This window comes from Crinia signifera, chromosome 6 (genome assembly GCF_055691185.1).
Source record: "Crinia signifera chromosome 6, ASM5569118v1, whole genome shotgun sequence".
In the NCBI taxonomy this organism is placed as follows: domain Eukaryota; kingdom Metazoa; phylum Chordata; class Amphibia; order Anura; family Myobatrachidae; genus Crinia; species Crinia signifera.
The window spans coordinates 77090537-77116479 of NC_139222.1; the positions used below are offsets into that span (position 1 = coordinate 77090537).

General features: G+C 40.9%; 1 protein-coding gene across 2 annotated transcripts in view; it reads right to left on the reverse strand.

The window, feature by feature from the left end:
• Positions 1 to 25943, reverse strand: part of NRG3 (neuregulin 3) — a 716420-nt gene that overhangs the window by 13712 nt on the left and 676765 nt on the right. For both annotated transcript variants that reach the window (XM_083146311.1, XM_083146310.1), the window contains exons 6-8: positions 20991 to 21117; positions 18606 to 18733; positions 8111 to 8281 (exon numbers count right to left, since the gene is read on the reverse strand). In XM_083146311.1, the coding sequence (XP_083002437.1) occupies positions 8111 to 8281; positions 18606 to 18733; positions 20991 to 21117 (426 nt within the window). The remainder of the gene's footprint in view (positions 1 to 8110; positions 8282 to 18605; positions 18734 to 20990; positions 21118 to 25943) is intronic.

Here is a 25943-nt window from a genome sequence, read left to right on the forward strand (position 1 = left end):
TATATATCTATATAGGAAATAACTGCAGAAATTAAGGAGGAAAGAAAAACAATTACATGTTAGCACTATATTTTTAAATCCCTTAATGGGTATGGGTAATTAGGTCGACATGCATAGGGTCAACTATTGAAGGCCGACATGGCTTAGGTCAACATACTGTATGAAACAGGTCAACGTGGCTAAGGACGACAGGGTGGGAAGGTCGAAACAAACATTAGGTCGACAATGATAGTCAACAGTCAAAAGGTTGACATACGTTTTCCAAGTTTTTTGGGTACTTATGTATTATCTGGACTCCCATGTTAAATGCACCCCATTTTTTCATACCCCTACTATCCAACTACGCATGGAGCTGATTTTATATAGTGTGGCGAGCGCAGCGAGCCACTGTGCCCGAAGCGTGGCGAGCGCAGCGAGCCCCGCGAGGGGACGCGGTCTCATAAGAAAAACAAGAGCCCAGATATTACATAAGTACCGTTTTTTGTCATTGATGTTGACATAGTCGACATGGACACTGCGTCCATGAAAACTATGTTGACATTTGGGACAAAACAATAAAGTGTACCGCTGTGCTCGCCATGCTTCGTGCACGGTGCCTCGCTGTACTCGGGACACGATTCTGTTCTCCTTCCACGCCCTAGTGGTTGCTAGTTCATGAAATTCCACCTGTTAGCACTTGTTAGCTCCAAAAACTAAGAAAAACTCATGACGACCATGCTATAGTTGACCTAATGCTTGTATCGACCTTCCAACCCTGTCAACCTATCCATGTCAAACTAAGCCATGTCGACCAAACTCAGTGGTTTTCCCAATGCCTGATCAGTGGTTCACTCAATGCATGTCAACCTAATGACTGTATACTCCTTCAACTGCCCATAAATAAATGCTCTAACTTCAAATTATGGGCATATAAGGTTGGGTACACACATATAGATATATTTCAGGATGGATAGGACAGTGCGTTCTGCCTACACGCTGTGTGATCACAATGGGCATTTACATGCACCCACCCAGTTGCAGTGCCAATCACCATGGCACTGACTTGTACAGCGATTGTACAGACAGTTGGTTGATCACCCATACACACAGAATGATGTGCAGACATACAGTATATATTTAGTATACCTCCCAACTTTGAGTTTCTGAGTTACATATTTGCATGTGGCCAAAAAAAAGAGGGCATGGCTCAAGGTTAGGGGGTTTGGCCTCACGGGAAGTGCCACAATCGTGTTGTCATCACTATGGGGGAATTGCCAGTGCTGTCTAAACTGCTGGAATGCCCCTTTGTCTCCCATGGAGGTTGAGAGCAGCGAGTGACAAATGCCCCCCCACCGTGGGACAGTCTCAAAAAAATTTGGACTCTCCCATAAAAATTGGGAGGTGTGCTTCAGATATATTCACCATCGTCTGTGCTACACAGCCGATGTGATATGTCAGTGACTGATGTTCACAGACTTATCTCTGTTAAACACTGGCGAACGGACAACCAATATATCAGCCAGAGTGTACCCTGCATAAAAATTACCATTGATAATCTTGGTGACCTGTAAACGGAGTAATTAGAATTGTGTCAGCTGTAAAAAATAGGGAACAGCAAAGCTATAAAAAGAGTGTCCAGCTATAGCAACTCCAACTCAACTAGGCAAAAAATTGGCACCAATTGAATACCCCCCAAAAGCTGGTAGAACACATACATGAAACAAAGGATAGATGATTGGTCATTGACTAAGAAAGAGAAAATGAAGGAAGTACAGTAGCAAAAGCTTGAGAGAAAATGTAATGCATTAGGAAGTTGACATAGACCTTTTGGGAGATAAGGACTGTTGGAAATGAATCTGGACTGTGTAGGTATTGTGCGTGGCCTGGGCAAAGACTTTTTTTAAAGTAGCCATGTTTACACTAGCAGCTTCCCACACAGCAGCATGTGTGCTGAGATGGGGAGAGAGGCTGCTGCTGCAGAAGGCATTATGGCATCACATATTCTAAATGTGGGCTAGAGGGGCCTCAGATGGAGTTTTCTTGTTAAATCATGTTAAAGTAAATATAATTGATGTGCATTATACTGTATGCAAAGTTGCTCATTAACAATGCAAAAAGTACACTTCTATGTAATTCTGTCATTGTTTCCTACAGAATATAAATCATCATTTTGGCAAAAATGAAAAGTCACATAGTACTACAGTATGTTGAAAAAAGCAAATTTTCAACTGCCAGTATGGCCTGAAGAAGATTATAATGGGAGATGTATCAAGCCCTGGAGAGAGATAAAGTACCAATGAATAAACTTCTTACTGCCATATTACATTTGTTTTTTAAAAGTTACAGTAGCTGGTGGGTTGGTACTTTATCTCTCTCCACTTTATATTTTCTAAGGTTTGAGACATTTACTTCCCTAGTTAGAAGGTATATTAGACTATGTATTTTTAGGATTCCTTGTAGTTTATTTTCCCTGACCTAAACAACTATGTAACTATAATTGTACAATACAATGTTATAAATTATGGATACACCAATAACGCACGAATATGTGGGTTTACTTCCATTTCCGGCAAAAGAAAACACGCTTCTGCCGGTCACAGGCCGGAAGTGAGGGATGACCACTTCCGGTTTCCAGTTCCCGCTTGACGGACGTGAACATTCTGTGGTGGGAATCGGCAAAATTACAATACCACGCTGATGAATACAATTTAAAAGAAACCTGGACTGGATCATATTTTCTTACATAAGTAAAATTATGTTTTGGCAGCAAGTTTGTAATTATACAGAAAAAGAAAGTTAGTATTATTTATGTATTAGAAAGGGAAAGATATGTGTTGAATTTTTTTAGTATGTAGAAATATATCTTTAGAAAGTCCAGACAATATCTTATTCCTGATTGTCTGGGTTGTTGAGATACATATATATATATATATATATATATATGTATATATATATATATATATATATATATATATATATGACAATAGGTATTCGTCAATGTTTCGGTCTGCATCCTAGACCTTTCTCAAGACATCAGGCCACCAACAAATGAGATCCTACTCCAACAGAGACCTTTATGATATAGCATAGAGGTCTCTGTTGGAGTAGGATCTCATTTGTCGAAGGCCTGATGTCTTGAGAAAGGTCTGTGATGCAGACCTAAATGTTGACGAATACCTATTGTCATGATGCTATAATAAATTTGTACATTTCTTACTCTACAAAATGGTGAGTGCTCTCCTTGGATTTCTATTTTTGGTTTTTGACCTTGGAGTTGAGCACAATCTAGATGTATACTTGTGGATTGCATGTGGATTAAATATATATATATATATATATATATATATATATATATATATATATATATCAGTAGCTTTGTTAGTAACCTATATACCCTGAGAAAGGACACACATTGTCAGAAACCCATTGGTGGCAGAGGACATATTACTGGATGATGCCTGCTGATTTCATATTACATCTGGTACTGTACACTGTTCCACCTCTAGACTCTTTCCGGGTAAGACCTGTTGAGGATGACTTGTTTTCAGCAGGTATTCCACACCAGTACCATTATACATTATTATTGGATTTTATAAGTGGCTTTGAACTTTTAATTTTGGATGCTGTTTTTTAATAATACATTTCTCTGGAGTACGTGGAGTATTGAGGTGTCTATACAGAGGATTTACAACAAAATATAACTTTATATGAATATAGGGAGCCAACATACAGTAGGTGAATGTTAGTCATACCTACCCACTTTATGGTGCAACATATAAAGAAAAATGTATGTGAAAGTCACCCACATATGTAAGCACCAGGAACCTTATTTTGGTCCACACGCAATGCTGCAAATTTTGCAGAGTTGCGTGTGGACTAAACGCTGCCCGCAGGGTTGGCCATCCCCCTTGCACACCGTGATTCCCTGTACAGCTGCGAATGGATGATTTGCATAATCATCCATTCGCTGCCTTGGGTGCGGGGGAGAAATCATTTGATGTTCAGTGACCATAGAAAGATTTCTCCAGAGCTCATAGATCTGAGACACCTCTGTGGTGTCTCTGATCTGCAAGTTGCCTGTGTGGGAAGCGGATGGGCAGCTGACATCCAATGACATTAGCTGCCCGCCTCCGTGTCACAGGCCAATTTGAATGGGAATGCCCAGTGTTTTTATGTGAACGCCCTTGAAATGCTGGGCATTCCCATGGGCTATGCCCTCCGCCACCACCCCATGCCCACCTCCCACACTGAAAGGTGCGAGTGGGACAGCAAACAAGTACAGAAGTTAGCCGTGCCTGCTTGCACCCAGCAGAAAACCCGATTAAAGGAACACAGAAGATCTATCTCTGATGACACAGCACTGAAGGGAACATTTATTTCTAGTATTGTGCTGGTCTTTCCCACAGCCGGGGAGTTGGTATTCAATTGCAGGACTTAAAAGGGGACTGGAAATTGGATTTCTATAGTAATCACACATCCAGGGCAGGTCTGATTTCAACTAAAATTGTTAATTTTATGAAAAATCCATGGGACTATGGTGGCACCCCCGAATTAATGATTAATTAGGCAATTTGTAGTTTCCGATTAGCTTAGTCAGTAATTACTCACCTTCCAAAGTGGTGTCTTCTCCTTCAGTGTCATGGAGGCAGGTATTCTGCAGCAGCTGTGAGTGCAACAACCATCCTGAGGGAGCCATTGATTGATGAAACTAGTAGATGTGAGTATACTGGACCCGCCGATGGGAGTCTGCCCGAAGACACTCCACCTCTAAATTTGGGGCAAGGTACTCTGTCCATAGGCGTGACACAAGGTGATTATAGTGTGAGTATGCATATATATGATATTTTTTACATTATTTGATATTGTTGATATTTGATATTTGATCTGGTATTTGAGTATTATCTTTATTTTAATATTTCCTTTACATGGGGCAATAGGTACCAGCCCGTAACGCCAGGTGTGCTGTACTTAAAGCCAGTCCTAGTCATAACCAAACTTGGCATATGCAAAGGGTAGTTAGAATTCATAGGGGCTTGTATTCTAAGCCTAGGTCCAGCTTAGCTTTTGAGTTGGTATCGGTAGGACTGGATGTCACCAGTGACTCTTGTGGCTCTACAGCCAGTGTCAGATTATAGATAAGGCAGTGGGGAGAGAGGGGGGGCACATGTGGTTGGTCAAGGTTTTTTTTTTTTTTTTGAAGAGAGAGGGTGAAGGAGGGACATCTGCAAATGAGGATGGAATTTGGCTGAGACCGAGGAGGAAGGCACCCGCAGCAGGTGGAGTAAAAGGACCAGCCATGAGTTGGAAGACTGAAATCCCCCACTTTGCTCTGTGTCCAAAGATGCAATCATGAAACGACGTGATTCTTAGTCAATTTACTCTAAAACTACTTTTTAAAGCTGTAATTAGAGTGTCTGATTATAGTTAATTTAAAAAAAATGTTATGTCTTCTTGCGCTTAATCTTTGGATATTTAATTTGCCATTAAGTGGTGCTCTCTTGTTCTCCTGATGAATAGTCTCCTTGGAAGTAATAAAGCAACTAATGATAAGCTTAGTATTCCATTTCCAGTATTGAGTGAACTGTTTCATCAAATTCTTATCAGTAAGTGATGGAATATCTTAACAAAATGTTGTTTTATGATAAGTGGATATTATTATTATTATTATTATTATTATTATTATTATTATTATTATTATTCATTCTAAATAATGTAACATTATATTTTGGAGCTGTGTACATTCTGATGACAACCAGTGCACATCATGACTTGAACACCTGATGCCAAGGACACAATAACAGTTCTTGTGCTTTAGAATTTAGTGAATTGTCACAGCTGTCAGAATTTGCAGAGGTATAATAATAAGGATTTAAAAGAAAATATTTTGACACCTAAAATACTCAACTTAAACCATACTAAAAACTATAGTTATATGCAGTTAGCAGGTAGATAATAGAATGAATCAGAGATTTCACAACCCTAAAAAGTTCTAACACAATAATAATGTTTATATTGAATCTTCTTATTAAATAACTGTTGCCTTCTTATTTTACAGACATTCTGGAGATGGACTGACAGTTTATAGCACCGATGAAATAAAACTGGGATATAGGATCTAATTTAAAGTTTCTACTGCAAAAATATGCTAATACTACAGTCACTGAGAGGCCATCTGCTGGCGTCTCCAATCCAATGCTTATGTATAAAAGAAGTAACATCAGGAACATCGGTCAGACATCAGTCACAGCATTGCACAACATTGAAGGATGCTCCATGCGATGCTCTAGCAAAGATCCTGGCTGCATGGTGCCATTCGTGGTGCAATGTTAGCCAGATTCAGGGACTGTGGGGCTGTGACAATTGAGGTCTGTGGCAGCCCGACTTGAATACCTCTTGCTGTGACCATGGTATGTTTCTCTGTGCACAAGGTGGCAGCTGAGCCATTAGCATGATTTTAAGGTATCCTTCGAGGGAAGACATCAGTCAATAGGTCGACATCACATAGCCAATAGCGTGGTGAGTGAAACAAGGCAGAATACGTTATACGTTATTACTAATGTTGGTCGCATATTACAAAACATACAAGATGTGACTCAAAAACTAAATAAACTTGTGTTCACCGCTTGTGCATCTTTCATTGCCATGCAGACATTTTGAACATATTGACATTGCCCAATGTCGACCTTTTACCTGTCAACCTAATGGATGGTGACATTTAGTGTCAACCAAAATACAGTGGATCTTCTATACCATATCCATATACAATACAATGAACTATTCGGCTTGCTCATTCCGATTTCCTCAAGTGTGCCCTATTCCTATGAAACTCATAAAAATTTTGACATCAGATAAGAACCATTTTTAACCATATTGTTCCCCAAAACCCTATTTGACCTTTAATTCTTTGTAAGGATATCCGTACCTCTAACACTTCTGATGAAAGGCTACTGCACTTGTCCACTACCCTGTAATAAGTCACATGGGGCCAAATGTATTAAAAAGTGATAAAGGGGAGAGTGATAAATGACCAGCCAATCAGCTTCTACTTGTCAGTTCTCAAAAACAGCCTGCAACATGGCAGCTAGGAACCGATTGGCTGATACTTTATACTTCTTTATCACTTTAAGGCTGAATACATCTGGCCCATAATGACAAGTAAATTGTTATTGGAATATGTAATTACAAAAAAAAACAAAACACATGTGATTAGAATTATAATGAGAGATGTAACATTTCCCAGGTAACCACAGCTTAAACACAAGTTACTGCAATTTAGGATATTTCAGACATCATAAGCAGTTTCCAGCTCCCCAGGGGAAGCAATTTTCATTTCACTCTGGAAGTACAGAGTGCAGAGGGTAATTGCTTACCCCAGGGATATGTGAAAGCAAATAGAATTTAAAATACGGCAATGAAAATGCAGTGTCAGCTCATGCCTTACTGATAGCTTCAACAGCTATATAAGAGTAATTTCTACTGCTTGGGGGAGCAGCGCCAGTGGGGTCTGTGGTGGGGACTGCTGGCTGAACTGCCAGGCTACCCTTGCAGCAGTGAGCGCTGAGCTGGTCCAGCCCTGTACATTTCTAATGAGCGGGGACCTAGCGCAGTGCATATTGAATGAGCGGGTCCCCGCCCCATGCATATGTAATGAGCAGGTCCCGCTCATTACATATGCACGGGGCAGGGACCCGCTCACTCAATATGCATGGGGCAGGGACCCGCTCATTCAATATGCACTGCGCTGGGTCCCCGCTCATTAGCTATGCACGGAGCGGGACTCTTCTTGGGGGGAAGGGGGTCGCCAATTTTTTTGGGGCAGGGGGAGAAAAATTTCGAGCTACGCCACTGCCTACAGTATCAACATATCAAAGGAAAACATATCAGTTATGATTCACTGACGAACTACAAAATTAGAACTTTCAGAATGCTTATTAACAATCAATAGGAAATTCAGAGGGATGATCTCCTACAGCTGGTTATGTTCAAAATATGTATTTGATTTACTACTTTATGCTTTGGGAACATGGGAATGTCACAGCTGAAATGGTAGATTAAAGTAGACAAGTTTCTCCTTTTTTTAATCTTGAAATTGATATTGCATTTTCATGCTTCAGCGGTTTTCATCACCTACCCTTGGCAAGTTATCGCATCCTGATCTATAAACCCAGGTTCCTCCAGCTGCTGATATGCTGGTCCTGTGATCCCATTGAGGCGACCCCTAGGCAGTGGCGGGGTTCTCCGAAAGGCATTTCTCTGCAGCATCCTACTCCTTTGGTTGGGACTGCAGCAGGTTGAAAGGCTCCTGTAATGAATGAAACATACTGTATTGGACCACAGTGTATCTATAATTAACCAGCGGAGGTCTGCAGAGAACAGCAGTTCAGACATTGGGATTGCTGATAGATAGATAGATAGATAGATAGATAGATAGATAGATAGATAGATAGATAGATAGATAGATAGATCGATCGATCGATCGATAGATAGATAGATAGATAGATAGATCAAATGTGATTCGATTAATGAAATATATAGAAAACATCAAATATATAGAAAACAACAAAAGTTTTAATGGATGATGGTAAAGATTACATACAAAATATACCTTTAGCAATAAATAGTGAAGACATTTTTCATCTAATACAGAACTAGCTAATATCTTACTGCTATGCCTGGTGTTTATTCTAGCACTCTGCAACTTCACAAACCTTTACAGTTCTTCTTTCCTGCCTGTGGTGTCACTCTCTGCTGTAGTGCTTCTAGCACAGTGTGGTCTGTATTCCAGCACTGATATGCAGACCAGAAGCACCACAGGGAAGAGTAACTGCACAAGCTTTGAAAGATTCAGGATGCTGAATGGACACTTGCTGTGTCTATATGCAAATTATTTATAATATCAATGCATTTTAAATCTGCAAACAGCCAAACTTCTTTCGGAAGTAGTCCATAAGACACAGAGTGTATAACCATATTATTAATCTTGGAACCAAATAATTACAATATGTTTAAATATTGCTTTATGGAGGAAATAGTTGTCTTCTGTATTCGAAGATGCAATCATAGACAGTTGCTTTAGCTTTATTACTTTGCTGCTGAATAAATGACTGTGTAAATAATTTAACTATCTTTAATTTCAAAGAATTACATTAGATATTTACATCAGGTGGTCTGTCCTATTTCTCTGTTGTATACATCATCTTAAAACGGTAGAGCTTTTCTACGTTTTATCAGTTTCGAAGAGAGACCACGGATTGATTGGATTATGTGTAGTCATTTGAGATTTTATTAAAATTACTTATTTCTAACAATCATTTCAATAAAATATTGAGAAAAGACAATTCATAACTATTATCTGTTTTTATAAAGATATCACTCCCAACAGGAATTAATTCCTCTAATCAAATGATTTTTTTTTTTTGTATGAGCAGTCCTATGGGAGTTTAAGAAGGTTTTGTCTCCCTTGTTATTGTATCAATGACAAAAGGAACAAGAACACAATCGATTTACAGTAAAGTGCATATAACCATGTACAATACTGAAGCAATGCCTTGATTCAAATCAGTATAAAAGCTTACAGTAATGACCCACTGAGATCACTTGTTCTGCCTGATTGTGGTACGGAGTCACTGTAGGTTGATTGATTTAACATGCAGGACAGGATGGGTTTTTAATAAATAGATGACTAAATACAATGTTAGTCTCAATATCTACAGTATTCCTAAAACAAAGATTGACACTTTTTTCAATGGCTGCAATTTGATACAATGATTCTTGCATATGATATAAATTCCATTTTTAGTAGGACACAAATCCATTTGCACTACACATTTTCATTTTATATTTCAAAGATTGTGTACATTTTTTCTTTGCGCATTCATCTCATGGGCCAGGAGTACAAGTGAATGCTGAAATTTATTTTAGAGGCATTTTGAATCTAGAATTACAGATGGAGCAGCTCCCAAAGGATGTACAATAATCGGCATTCGCTGCCTCGCACCATCCGACAAAAGGGGACGCGCACAAGATGCACACGTGCGCTGTTCTGTCGGAGCCCACTCCCACCCTCCTCCGGGTTCCCACAGCTCCCCGCTGCTCCCCTGTCATCCCTCGCAGCCCTCACTTGCCCTGCCCATCTCCCTGAAGCAGAGACGGGCAGGGAAGCCGCTCTCAGCTGCCTTGCTGATAGGGACGTGTGTCCCTGTCAAATGGAGCTCCTGTTCACCAGCCTGCACCAGCTTAGGACATCTGGCAATCCTGCAGGCTGGCTGGGTGGCGCTCCATCTGTAAAGTTGCATGTATCTAAAAATTCAGTCAACTGCAGCTGAAACAGGAACATACAAACACATTTCGTCATCAATGGAAGAGGGACAGATACTGCGGTGATAATAATAATAATAATAATAATAATAATAATGAAAGATGGTCATATTGGATTGCAATATCGGTACATGGTGATGAATCAGCAGTAATAATTAGTCACCTGCAGATATTAGGAAATAAATATATGGCATTACAGCTTAGGCTGCAGTTCATAAAAATGATATGTTAACAAAATTGAATGCACTTTAATGGAATAATTACTGTAAGTATTTCTTCTTAAACATCTGTGCAATATTGTCCGTGACTGAATTTCGTACAGTATTTTTCTAAAGAATTGACACATACTACTTTGGGTAACCATTAACACAATAATACAATAATAGTATTTTAGTTGCACTCGATTCAGTGGCATTGACCACATGATCAATGCAGGAACTACCCAAAACTATAGTTCATTTATCTTTCTATATATGAGAGCAGTTCAATAAATAAGGCAACAAGACTTCTCAGATATTGTCAATTTATTTTATTAACATTTTCCATTAGGCCAGAACTGTGCCTCATATCAGTCACACTATCAGTGGGCTGGCAAACATTGAGGTGTATTGTGTGATCAGATGGCACATCAGCAGCTGAAATTCATAGCTTGTCAACATGTACAGTGATAAGTTCACATTATGGATAATGGCAAGATACACATTTCATATGAGAAGCGATCTGGCCAAATGTCCACCACAGATGCCAAGACCTGACCTTTCAATAGGTGTTTTCCATCTCGTTAGACCACTGTAGAACCACCTGGGTGATTCACAACTAAAGGTGTAGTTTAGAAAGCCACCATGTTCTGACTTGAGGTGCTTGACACTGATTTCTTCTATAGATACCTTGGTGTACCATTGGAACAAACGCTTAGACATTTTACAGTATGTTAAACAAAAAAATCTGTTCCAAGGCCATACTATTGATTATATTTATAAGTTGAATTAATTTAGGCAATGAGAGGTTGTTACCTTATTTATTGAACTTTCTTCATACTTCATACATTCAATGGCAGATAAGAACCACTTTGTCTTTTGCGGGGAGTATTCATTCCAGAATTCCGACTGTCAGAACGTCTGACAGTCAGAATCTCTTGCCGTTTTTATTTCACTTGATTATAACTCGACAACCAGAATTCAATGTTCCGGCTGTCGAATGTCTTAAAGTCCAAGGATTGTGAAAATGCATCTGTTTTGTTGAAAAACAGCCACGGATTCTACAATCCACGGCCATTTCTGACAAACAGGTGGGTCCCATCCATGATTGAATGCGTTAATTGAAATATTGCCAGGAATTGAATACCCTCCTATGTCTGCATTTTAAGCTTAGATGGGCCAAGATACTTAACTATAATGTTAAACATATCTGAAACGCACAGTGTGTAATGAGTGCAGATTACTTTACAACAAGTACAGTACATACAGATGGAGCGTGCTCCATCTTTGCAGGGGCTGGCGATTTTATCTCCAGCCTCTGCCAGCCCCCCGCCAGGGGGCGTGCATGCATGAGATGCTCGTGCACCCATGGAGATAGAGTTCCATGCCGCCGCCTCCATCAATGACCCTCATCACTGACCCCCCTAACCCTGCCCATCTCCCTAAAGCGGAGACAGGCAGGGTCCAGCTGCCCAGCCACCGAGAGACTGGGACGCACGTGTGCGTGAGACACACGCGCGTTCCACTCTGATGGAGTCCATCTCTGCCGGCTCTTGCCAGCGGGGATGGTCTGGCGATGGCTGAGCAAAGAAGAGAGGGGCTTTATCTTTATGTATACTAATAATCTCATGAGGTAAGACTGCATGAATAAGTAACATCATATCTGAAAAAATGTCAATACAAAAAATTATCTTCAATAAGCTTGTTTGGTACTCTTTACCTAGCACGGCGCCCACAATTTTGATCGTGGGCATCGCAGGTAAAAAAATCGCGGGCATTGAATGCACTAAAAATCGGGTGCGACGCGACCGACGCGATGCTCGTGATTTCCCATAGGGATCAATGTTAAATTTCTCAATTGACCCGATTTTAGTGTTCAATGCCTCAATTGACACAATTTTTCCATAGGAAACAATGTTAAATGGCCCACAGCGGCCAAATAGGCACCCTGAAGTGTGAAATGTCCCCCACAATTGTTAACGCCACCCCACGATCAACGTCAACCCGAAGCGTGGCGAGCGCAGCGAGCCCGCGAGGGGCGGCGGTATGCGTCCTACGACCTTTTCATACCCCCACTATCCACGTCGGCGTGGAGTTGAGAATAGAATAGTGTGGCGAGCGCAGCGAGCCACCGAGCCCCGCGAGGGGACGCGGATACCTTCACAGGTAAACGCGTCCCTTCGCGGGCTTCACAGGTATCCTCGTCCGCTCGCCACGCTTCGGGCTCGGTGGCTCGCTGCGCTCGCCACACTATTCTATTCTCAACTCCACGCCGACGTGGATAGTGGGGGTATGAAAAGGTCGTAGGACGCGTACCGCTGCGCTCGCCACGCTTCGGGTTCACTTTGATCGTGGGGTGGCGTTAACAATTGTGGGGGCCATTTCACACTTCAGGGTGGCTATTTGGCCTCTGTGGGCCATTTAACATTGATTCCTATGGAAAAATCTTGTCAATTGAGGCATTGAACAGAAAAATCGGGTCAATTGAGAAATTTAACATTGGTCCCTATGGGAAATCGCGGGCATCGCGTCGGTCGCGTCGCACCCGATTTTTTAGTGCATTCAATGCCCGCGATGACCGCGATGGGCGCCGTGCTAGGTAAAGAGTACCGCTTGTTTTTTTTTTCCTAAATTGGTCAGAGGTGAATGCTTCTGCTATACGCACAACTGTGTGTTTAGTAGATCTATGAGCAGATTTTATAGTTGCTATATATGTTTAAGAACATTGAGCTCTAAGTGCCCTGTAAAGTAGCTTCCCCAGTTTATTACTCCATTGAATGTTTTGATTACTACATCTCCCAAATGCCCACTTACACCATCAGATAAAGATTGATTTAAAGATGCCATGGTATTTTGAAGCGCCACTTGCGTATTAGCTGAGAGAGTAGATTTATGGTAGGTTTGCTAATTTGTAATAATAATAATAATAATAATAATAATAATAATAATAATAATAATAATCATTTCTGCAACCTTTTTTATATTTGGAGAAAAGAGGTAAGCTGAAGAACCTTGAAGAACCCTGAAGAACACATTTACAGTATGTGGCTCCCATAAAGTGAGTCTAGAAGTATATTTTGTGGCATTGAAGAATAGTCGGTGATGGCTTCTTTGTACTTAGAATTCCAATAGGAGTCTAGAAAACCTGTTGTTGACCCTTATTTGCCTTATGGGATCCTTTATGTAAAGGACCACAGCATACAAATACGACCTGTGGCCTAGCACTTATATAGTAGCTTACCTGTTAAACTGTATTGTAGTCTGTGTATGCTCCTTCTATATAGTATCCTAGGTGTTTCTGGCCTAACCAAACTTTTTGACTTATTTTTAGCACAATCTCATTCCTGAAGAGATAGTCACCTGGTTAATTTATTTTACAGTCTATACTGTCTTTTATTTACATGATGGCAAAGGAAGGATCACATTGAAGGCATTATGTTTTAAATAAACATACCAACATGAGGATTGTTACTATATGGGTGATTTTAGTTGACTCAGTAAGCTTCAAAGGTCGCAGCTTACTGAGTCCTTGTGACGCTGCCCCAGTGAACATACAACCCCCCTTACCTGATTCCCCTTGCAACCAGGTACATGAAAACACATCCCCTCGCTTGTGCCGGCAGCAGGAGAATCATTTGATGGTCACCGACCATCAAATTCTTTTTCCTACCATCGCAAATATAAGTCAGTGGAGACTGACTTATATTTACATGCAGTGGGAAAAAGACAGGGTGGGCGGCTGACATAATATGGCACACCACGTCCCACCCGCAACGCCATGGAAATGGTCAGGATTTTCATGGGGTTGCCCATGAAACACTGGGCATGCCTATGGGTGCTACCTGAGTCTGTCGCCCCCCCAGGCCACATCGCTCCATGCAAATGGCTTGGCGACTATGCGAGTCACCAAAGCCATTTGCCAAAAACCCTGCACATGCGCAAGAACCATTATGCGCGAATGTACTAGAAAAACATTGATCCCCGTGCGAACGCAATTAGAATAACCTCCTATGTCTGTTCATTGCATCATTTGCCATGTTGCTGTGGTTGTCACCCATATTAGGGTTCTTAATCTCTCTTTCTCATTCGAAAGCCTGCCCAAATAATTTAGACATAGTGTAGCATTTATATTATTAAACAGAGGAAGACCTTAATATCTACACTGATATCTTAAGGTACTCACTGTAAAGCCAACTAAATAAAATAGATTGGGCCACCCAGAAATAAATTTGCTATTTGACTAGCTACTACTGTATATAACTTTGATAAAATCATCTGTAGATGGAAAATTGTGTTAAGAAAAAAGAAAGAGGACTGCATTCTGTATACAGAAGCATATCCTATCATACTCAATGTTTATGTGTATCCAAACGCAATATTAAATGGGTTCTTGAAGCTGCTGTTTCATTGCACATGGAATGATGACACAAACTTTGTTGGGATTCAGCTACCTGGACTTATTGTATAGCTGCTTCCATAAAATTGCGTTCACCATTGTTCAAATACTTTTTTGCCTTCTTACTTGTGCTTTAAGTATCGATAAAAGATTAATGATGTATTTTTCTTTCATTGAAAGGACTTGAACTCTTCAATAATTTTTTTATGAATGGATAGTTCAGATGCATATGATTATTTCCATGACAACTGTCACTGTATGAATGCGGAAGCAAGTACCACCAGTAGCTGCTCCAGATGTGTGGCTGAAGCACAGTTTTAAAATTCAAGTCACACAAACTGCCACCTAAAATGCTTCCAAACATCCAGAACTCACTGGCAGTTGTTGTGGCTCTCCTATTGAATTTTGGACTGTTCTGCAACCCATCCTGTGGAGCAACCACTGATTACAACCAATTTCAATACAAGTCTACATTTGCCCTAATACAGGCTACATTTTCCCTAATATTTGTACATGCAAGACGCAATATCAGAACCTGTTTCTTATCTACCAGTGACTGCAGTAGTTTATTATTTTTGGTTTTCATTTATTTATTTACTTTATATGTTTTAATACATTGCATTGATTAAACTGCATGTTAGAACTGCCCCTTTTTTCACTGTGATTGACACAAACTGGATTTTATCTTTTTTTAGTACTATACAAGCCCGCTATACTTTTTACTGTAGAACAGGGATGGGGAACCATTGGCCCTCCAGCTGTTGAACTACACATTCCAGCATGCCCTGCAACAGTTTCAGCATGGCCTAATAGCAAAACTGTAGCAAGGCATGCTGGGATGTATACTTCAACAACAGCTGAAGGGGCAGGTGGTTCCCTCTACCTTCTGTAGACCAACCAACCATAAAATGCATAGAATTTCTACTTGAATTTGCCATATTCTCCCTATTTGTCTTCAGATAAGTATAAACATTTGCTCAAGACCTCCCTGTCCTCTTAAAATAAAAATGTAGGTATGATTGTTAATATAACCTAACCAATGTTTCCCCCCCTCCTGTATAATGGTTGGACATGTGATGTACAGTATATATTTATATCAGTTTTCAATCCCTTTTGAAATGTTATTTTGGTGTTGCATCATGATTATTATAACGTATATATATGTGATGTCTCAATAAAAAATTTAAAAAAAAATTCTACACGGCACTGTATTAAGTTTCAGGTCAAAGATTGCTGTTCTAGTAAGCCGCAATAGAATTTATTTTTTAATTCTGATTTTTTTTCACTATATATACAGTAGGACAACACCGTTACATACCATTCTTGGAACTTAAATCTATTAAATGTAAGTTTGAAATGATAATTCCATTCTTTTCTCCAAAAGAGATAGTTACCAAGATGTCTGTATATTTCTCATACTCTTCTTAAAATGTATAGGTGTGAATCCAAATCCCAGAGATGCTATAAATAGCCAAGCTTAGATCATGAGCCACAACTGAGATATAGTGACCTGCTTGGAAATGTCACACAGACTGCTGAATCAGGCATAACAAATCTAGTCTCCAACCTTAAAAAAATGGTACAAAGACTCGAAAGCTTGTTTCTCTAAAGCAACTGGGAATGAAAGCTTTGTTCTGCAAGAGCAGCACAAAGATAAATATACTCGAATCATCCGGTCAGGGCCGGTGCAAGGCACCGGAGCGCCCCAGGCGAGTCGGGGTGGGGGCGCCCCGGTGCCGGGGGGAGGGAGGGGGGGGTGGTACCTGTGTAAAAAAATGGCTGCCCCGGCGTCCCTGCAGTGCTGGGGTGGTCAGGGGTGTCCGTGCCGTAGGGGTACCTGCGGCGCCGTCATATGTATAAAGCTTCCCGCGCCGCCGCGCGCATAGCGCTAGTTATTTGCTATTCACTACAGGGACCCCGCCGGCCGCAGCCAGCTTTATACACATGACGGCGCCACAGGTACCCCTACGGCACGGACACCCCTGACCTCCCCACTACTGCAGGGACGCCGGGGCAGCCATTTTTTACACAGTTCGCTGGGGGTGAGGGGCGAACTGCCGCCCTCCAGGTGCCGGCGCCCTAGGCAAATGCCTAGAGCTGCCTAGTGGTGGCGCCGGCCCTGCATCCGGTGCTTACAGGAACCTATTATAAAATACATAAAAGTCTAATTTGAAGGAGACATATTAAACTTGAGAAGTCAATCTGTATGAACTGGAATATATAGGATAGGATCACAGTTTATTTACTATATTAATGAACACGAGACCAGTTTACTCACCCCAATGTCTTCCCCAAAAGAACTCAAAATAGAAGCACTGACCTAGGAAAGGACAGCACTTGGTAATGGCTATCATAGAGTTATTGCTGATTATGTTGTGCAATGTTACTTTATATTCAGGAGAGCATCCAACACCACATACAGTTTTTAATGGCAATGCAATTTTACCATTATTACAAGATGAGTATCCATTTGATAAGTCATCAATGTCTAGGTCGACAGTCACTATGTTTGACAAAAAAAAGGTAAAAACGCACAATGTGGATATTGACAAAAAGTCACCATGATCAAATGTCAACATTGACAAAATGTCCGCACAATAAAAATATGGCAGTGGTCCACACATGAAAAGGTCGACATGAGTTTTGAAAAATTTTCTTTTTGAATTTTTTATACTTTGCTGGATGCCAAATGGAAATGGTAAAGTAACCCGAAGCTGTGAGGGTACGCTGTACATTGATTGGTGGTCCAGGTGTTCAGGTATGGACACTGACACCAAAAAAAAACTGTAAAACTCATGTCAATCTAGTCATGTGCCGTTTTTTTTGTCAATGTTGACCTTGTGCATGTCGACCTTTTGGTGTTGACCTAATGATTTGCTACTAGACCCTAATCTAGGTAATCCATATCCATAACCATAAGGTGTAGGGCTTTGTAACTCACATTTGGATCCAATATGTACTTTTACTAACCCTTAATTGAATTACTATTCGTTTTAGGCTGAGATTTTGAACAATATTATGTAATTATTTCTGTATATACAGATGGAGCCCCTCTCATTCAGCGCCTGTCAGAATGGCCTACTGGCGAGCGCTGGCTGAGAGGGACTACATCAGACTGGAATGCGCGTGTCTCTCACACTCATACGTGTCCCAGTCACTCGGCTCGGCAGCGGAAACCCTGCCCATCTATGCTTCAGGGAGGCGGGGGGAATGGCAAACGGCAATGGGGAGGTGGCGGATGGCAGTGGGGCGCTCCATTGCCGTTTCCAGACGGATGGTGGGGCCTGGTGGCTTGTGATTCTATCGCCAGCCCTTGCAACGCTGAGACCGGCTCCATCTGTATCTCTACATACATTATCATAGCACTGTTTACAAATACAGTCATACAGCCTAAGTAGAGAAGGATACAGTAGACAGAATCACTGCAGTGACTCATCTTACAGAGATGCTGTACTTTGTTTCCCATAATGACTTTCATTTGAATCAATTTATATCTAAAGGAAAGTGCTGTGCTTTCTTGTCAAGTATATCTTGATACAATGAAAGATGACAGTAAATATTGAACTTTATGATGTCCTATTCAGTATTTTAACAAGCTACAGTGTACAGGGTATAAGTCCGTAATTATTCACTGCACATAGTATTGTTACTAGAGAAGTATTTAACACAGATAAGTTGGAACTTGGAGCTCATTACGAATAAACATTCTTCCTTACCTATGATGCTTTATTGACAGGCTTGCTCTTTCTGATGGTGTGGGGTCAGAGAAGGGCTGTGTTTCAGAAAAGCTGGTTTCCATGACATTCTCTCTTATTGGCTCAGGATTCTGCTCAGACTTTGAATACTGTAAACGTATTATCAAAGAACATGAAGAAAAATATTTGAAAGACTTATTTAGTTGTATTTTTATGCCACTAAAAAAAGTAATTCAAAAGCAAAGTACAAGATCATGGATTCATGTTTACTAATATTTCTTTATCAACAGTTTTCAAACTTTTGGGTTTTCCAATGGTTTTAACTTGCTTCTTGTGAAGTTTGTTTATTTTCCCATGAGTGTGTGTCTCTGGTGCAAGGGATTGGTTTCATAGTCCATAAATGTATTGATAAGTTATTTGGCTGCTGACAAAAAATTACTTGAGTATATGTCTCTGTGTGTGTATTTGTGTGTGTGTGTTTGTGCACATGACATTTACAGGGCCATAACTAGGGTGTGCACAATGTGCTAATGCACACAGGGTCTTATTCTGGGTCACTCCTTCTGGCAAATTCCTTCTTAGATGGAGAAAACCATGTGCACTGCAGGGGGGCAGATTTAAAATGTGCAGAAAATTAGAATAAATAATTCGATTTGGGTGAGTTATTTTTTTTCTGTGCAGAAAAAATACTGACTGCTTTATTTTTACACTGCAATATAGATCTCACTTTGAAGTAAACCCCCACTCAAATCTAACTCTCTCTGCACAAGTAACATCTACCCCACCTGAAGTGCACATGGTTTTGTCCATCTAAGAAGGAATTTGCCAGAAGGAGTGAACCAAAATAACCCTCACAATGCTGTAGGGTAGCACTTTTGTCAGAAATTGTTAATTATCTGTTTTAGTAACTTTCACTTGTAAATTCCCTTGTCTTTGTTATTCAGACAAAATCTCCTTTATTACATTGTAATATTCTGAAATACCCGGGATTTAAAACCACTTCCTGTTACATTGCAGTCATAGGGCAGTATACAATGACTATAATCGCGATGTGCAGCGAATCCTGTTTAGGATTCGCTGCACAGTCGCCGTGTTCCGGAGGGCTGGAGCCTTCGCTGCCAGCCCTCGCTGAGACACTATTCAATGCCGCAGGGGCTCGCTGCCCCTGACGGCGAATGTTAACCCCTGCGGCGGACGCCGCAGGGAGCCGGGGGATGGCAGCAGGCAGGGAGATGGAATTCTCCCTGCCTGCCCCAGAATTTATGTGGGGTGTAGGAGAGCTCCCCGGGACCTAGGCAGCACAAGCTGCCCCCCGGGAGAGCTAGCAGGGGACCGGGTAGGAGCCACTAACACTGCTCACGATCGTGCATATGTAATGATCGGGAGCAGTGAATATATGAATATGTAATGAGCGGCTCTCGGCTCCCGGCCCCTGCTGGCTGTTATGTGTAAAAAATATATATATATTTTTTAATTTAAATATATATTCATGTGCTGTAAGCACATGAATAAAAATAGCATGCACCTTCACATAATAAAATTCCTGGTTTTTTTTACACCAATTTTAAAAAAACAACATTATTTTAAAAGTTCACATTCCACTTAACCATGAAAAGATGGCGATTGCTACACGGTCACACACGGTGAAAATCACTTAGAAAGCAATTCGCCATCTTCTCATTGAATACACTCACAGAGAATCATATTGAAAAACCACAGCGAGTTGCAGAGACTATCAGACTATCAGTCCGTCATTCACTGTTCGCAGGCGGTGAAAAGTGCATGTTGAATAGGGTCATTCACTTTCTGACACAAAAAATCACCTTCCAAAGTGAAACTAGCATAAATTCACCATGAAACATGGTGAATTGGCCTCATTGATTACTGCCCATACACTCTATTCATGAGCTATTTAGCCCTGCATAGAAAGCTAGAGAATTCTAACTCTTCGAAGCTCAACTTGTGCTTTGTAAAAAATGATCAGCATTGCAACTGAGCAGGTCTATGTTGTGTGTGGCTGCAAGCAATTGTGAACCATAGCATGGGCCTCTCCCCTCCCCCACAAAGGCATGCACTATATAATGGGAAAATGGGGAGGGGGGTATGCCAATTCTCTTTTTGGCACAGAACACCAAAAAATCTAGCTATAACACTGGAAATGTATTATATAAGCTCTAATGGTATTGTTTAATCATTCACATTTCCAATGGGGAAGAGACGGTGATTTGAATGAAACATGAAACACATTTTTTGAATAACTTTGGTGGAAATGAGGCGACATACACAAGTATAACTAAAGCAAGGTGAGAAGATATCAGGAACAAGGAAAAGGAGTATTTCAGGCCCAAGTAGCAGTGCTAATATAAACTGATGTTTACAGTAACATTTCAGAATGAATATACTTACACTATGCAGTTGGACTCTATTTTCTCCAAAGCTCTTTGCTTTTGATAACAAACTGGAAGCATGGAGACTATAATTTTTCCCATTCTGTGCGTCTTTAAATTGTTCTTGAATTATTTTTGTTTGTCTTCTATAAATAGAAGAAACAGATATGTTAAGTATTTGTCTCCTTGTACAATTTTAAATTGAATTCTACATTTTTTACAAGACCAATATAAAAGATATGTTATACTAGTAGGCCCCCTCGTATGCAAATACTTCGAAAGCTAGATGTAGCTTCACTTGCAGCCAACAAATGGCAGTGTTTCATATATATATATATATATATATATATATATATATATATATATATATATACAGATGATCTTTACATCAGTGGAATTATAATTAGGATAATCAATTCAGTTGACAACTAACCATCCTTACATTGCTGTATTGCGGTAAAAGTTGACCAATCCCTTACAATTAGTGTTAATGTGTATTGATACAAACCTTCATTTAAACAGCAGGTGGCCTATTTGAAAGAGTTTCAATGTTTGTTGGAGGAGATTAATCTGTCATTACTTTACAGTAGTTGTATCCAGCCTAACCTTATTACTTATACAGTAAGTATTCCTAACTATAAACAAATGTGACAAAAAAAATTGTATATGACTTATAATGTAAATTGCCTAAAGGCAGGGGCGAATTGGGTTAGAAAATCAGCCGAGGAAATTTTTGGAAGCAGCACTAATAGGGGCGGGGTCTGCTGAGAGGCGGGGTCTGCTGATGCTCCCTTCTCAAAAGCAAGAGCTTTATAAAAAAACATTAACAAATGTTTTCCTGGAATCTTACGGTATATATATATATATATATATATATATATATATATATATATATATATATATACACACTAAACATTGGCACTCACCTTTCCTAGTTTTGGGGTGCCCTATGGCTTGTGACCACATTGTTTAAACAGACATTGTAGGGGCTCATGAATTGATCAATGCATTTAAGCCTGCAGCCCCCTTCTTAGGGGGGTCTTTAAGCCTGCTTAAATACATTGATCAATTCATGAACCAAATCTCCACTATTTATTATCAGTTAATTTAGTGTGTGCAGAGCCCCTACAATGTCTGTTTAAACAATGTGGTCACAAGCCATAGGGCACCCCAAAACTAGGAAAGATGAGTGCCGATGTTAAGTGTATATATTGTTTATTAGATTAATTTTTAAAACTAGTCTTATTGTGGTCACATTCACTCATGCACCCTGTTTTAGCTAAGACTCCATAGCTTATGGTAATCATTTCCCTAGATGATTAGTGACAGGTGTGTTGGTAACTGCTCACATATAAAAGCATAGTGTGCTGTGAGCCTTAGACCAGATTGCATGCCTGGAATCAAACATTGATGTGATAGCTATGTGTATTGTAGCCATTTTCAGCGATAGTGTTAGGACCTGCAGAAAAGTGGGGTCCCGTGAAGGGGGATGCAGGCTTAATGCATCGATCAATTCATGAACCAAATCTCCACTATTTATTATCAGTTAATTTAGTGTTTGCATAGCCCCTACAATGTCTATATATATATATATATATATATATATATATATATATATATATAAAATGTGCAGCAAACTTTCTCACATATATAATCGACAAACTGTGGCACTCTGGTCTCATTGATGACTCAAATCATGGTGCATCAAAACCATGATTTGACTCTACATTTACACACTTCTAGGAGACAGGGGCTTAACTAGATATTCGCAGGCCCCATAGCAAAAGTTTGTAAGGGCCCCTACATACCAAATATTGGCGATAAATGTATATAGAAAATATGACTTATACAGTAAAGATGGGCCCCCTTCAGCTCTAGGCCCCATAGCAGCTGCACCCCTTTCACCTATGGTAGTTACGCCTTTGCTATGAGACTGGTGTGCTGCAGTTCATGGATAGATAGATAGATAGATAGATAGATAGATAGATAGATAGATGAAGAAGAAAAGCGTCACTACAGGACTTGTGAAAAAAAAGACAATACTTTACTGTGGTCGGTCTACGCCATTTCAGGCATTTTGTATTTTTTGCACAAGTCCTGGAGTGACGCTTTTCTTCTTCATATATGTAAATTGGAGGATTCGTCCTGACAAGCACCCAGGTGTTTACAGCACACTGACCTGGAAGCAGGGCAGTTCCTTATACTATCTAGTACTAGTGCCCCTTACACATTGTGCCACACGGCATGAGCCAAAATTCAAGGACAGCAAAGACAGACAGGAAGAGGAAGAGTGACAGCAGAGAGAGATTGACAGCGGGAACACATAGAGAGTGACAGCGAGGAAACAGAGACAGCCATATATATATATATATATATATTGGGCATCACAGTGTGTGACATTATACATATGCCACACAACGTGATGCCCATTATACATATGTCGCACACCGTGATGCCCATTATACATATGCTGCACACCGTGATGTCCATTATACATATGCTGCACACCGTGATGCCCATTATACATATGCCGCACAACGTGATCCCATTATACATATGTCGCACATCCTGATGCCATTATACATATGCTGCACACCGTGATGCCCATTATACATATGCCAAACACCGTGATGCTCATTTTGCATATGCCTCACACCGTGATGCCCATTATATGTATGCTGCAAACCATGATGCCCATTATACGTATGCCACACACCGTGATGCCATTATACATATGCCGCACACCCTGATGCCATTATACATATGCCGCACACCATGATGCCCATTATACATATGCCAAACACCGTGATGCTCATTTTACATATGCCTCACACCGTGATGTCCATTATATATATGCCGCAAACCGTGATGCCCATTATACGTATGCTGCAAACCGTGATGCCCATTATATGTATGCCGCACACCGTGATGCCATTATACATATGCCGCACACCCTGATGCCCATTGTACATATGCTGCACACCGTGATGCCCATTATACATATGCCACACACCTTGATGCCCATTATACATATGCCGCACACCGTGATGCTCATTATACATATGCCTCACACCTTGATGCCCATTATACATATGCCTCACACCGTGATGCCCATTATACATATGCCACACACCTTGATGTCCATTACACATATGCCGCACACCGTGATGCCCATTATACATATGCCCCACACGGTGATGCCATTATACATATGCCCCACACGGTGATGCCATTATACATGTGCCACACACCCTGATGCCATTACACATATGCCGCACACCATAATGCTCATTATACATATACCATACACACCATGATACCCATTACAGATATGCCACACACTGAGATGCCCATTACATATTATGGCACATAAGCGCCGCTTACCGACATGCTCATTCCAAAGAGGTGTAATGCTTGTTGCCAAGGGGGTTTACATGCTCCTATCCAGGGGGAATCAGTCTGACAGCCAGGCAGAAGCGGTGGGCTTCCTGGCTGTCTTTAGAGCAGGCCGTTGGCTGTTTGAAATCTTGCGATGGGTTGCCAGCCAATAGGAGCACACATTTACATGACACCACCCTGCCCCAGCACACATTTACATGTCACCCTCTCCCCTGCACATATTAACATGTCATGCACACCCCTCCCTAGCACACATTAACCTATCATGCCCATCCCCAACACACATTACATACCTGTAGAGCTGCTCCAGGCTCTGCCCATGCCTGGCTGGCTCTTCCAGTATATGGCTGTGGCTACCAGTCTGCTGCTGCTGCTATAGGGAGGAGGATAGCAGAAGGATGGGCAGCGCTGCAGACTGCTCAGTCTTTAATTCCGCTGTTTTTGATCCCCAGAGCGCAATAAACTTTTGTTGCCTGCTGGGGATCACTTAAGCAGCCACACACACACTCAGAGGGACCGAAAGAGCTGCTGTGTGCGACCGTGCATGCGCACCAACCCTCCAGCAACCATTATCACTGCTGCAAGGGATGAGCCTGGCAGCGGCCATCTTTGTTGTGGGTAAAAGTTCTGTGGCCGCTAACCGTGGAGAAGACGGTTGGGCGGTCCGCGGCCCAGCCAGAGGGTGAGCGACCTCTACATGGGTGAAATGGTAGAGAAATAAGGTTTGTCACTGCGTGGTGCACCACGCAGTGGCAAACCTTTTTTCTCTTCTCTTTCTTTTGATTATTGATCCAGGGATGCCAGAATAACTTAACAGCACCTGGACTTGGCAAATAAGGTTTGATCCAGGAAAGTGGGATGATCATAGACTGAAGCTGGATACTGGTAGATGAGAATTTTTAAATGGAACTGTCGGTAAACATTTAGCAAGATTCCCACAGACTTCTATAAGGAAGTTGTTCCAGCACAGAGTGAATCCATTGGATGTGTTTTAAACCCATGGGAGAACTGTCATTTGTCAGGGTAATCCAGCAGAGGTCAGAAGACAATCATTGGTCACCGTCCATCATGTTACCAAACCAAAATAGCAATGCTTATCTCTGGGAGCTGGCAGAACGCTCCCTGCTGGAACCCGCCAGCTGCATACCTAACAGGCGCAGGGACCAGAACACCCGAATGAGTGAACACCCGCGCATCAACTGTACACCCCGTCGGGCCGTGACATAGATAAACTGCCAGCCAATCATCTCGTAACTGCAACACAACCTGTAACATGGTGGTTATGAACTGATCTTTCCAGTTTGTCTCTAACTATGGTTTAGTACGTTCTTTTTGAAAAGCACAGACCGAAGATGAACTCTTTGTATATCATATTGACTTGAAGATGTGCTTGTTTCTTTATCATTATGTGGAAGTACAAATATAAAGGAGCCATTTTGTACCAAGGAAAATTTCACCTGGAGTATAATGTATTGGCAGTCAACACTCCTAAAAATGTAACTCGCAAAAGTTTATTATATAAATATGGTTTATACACAAGAGACCACTAAATATAATTATATAATATAGGATA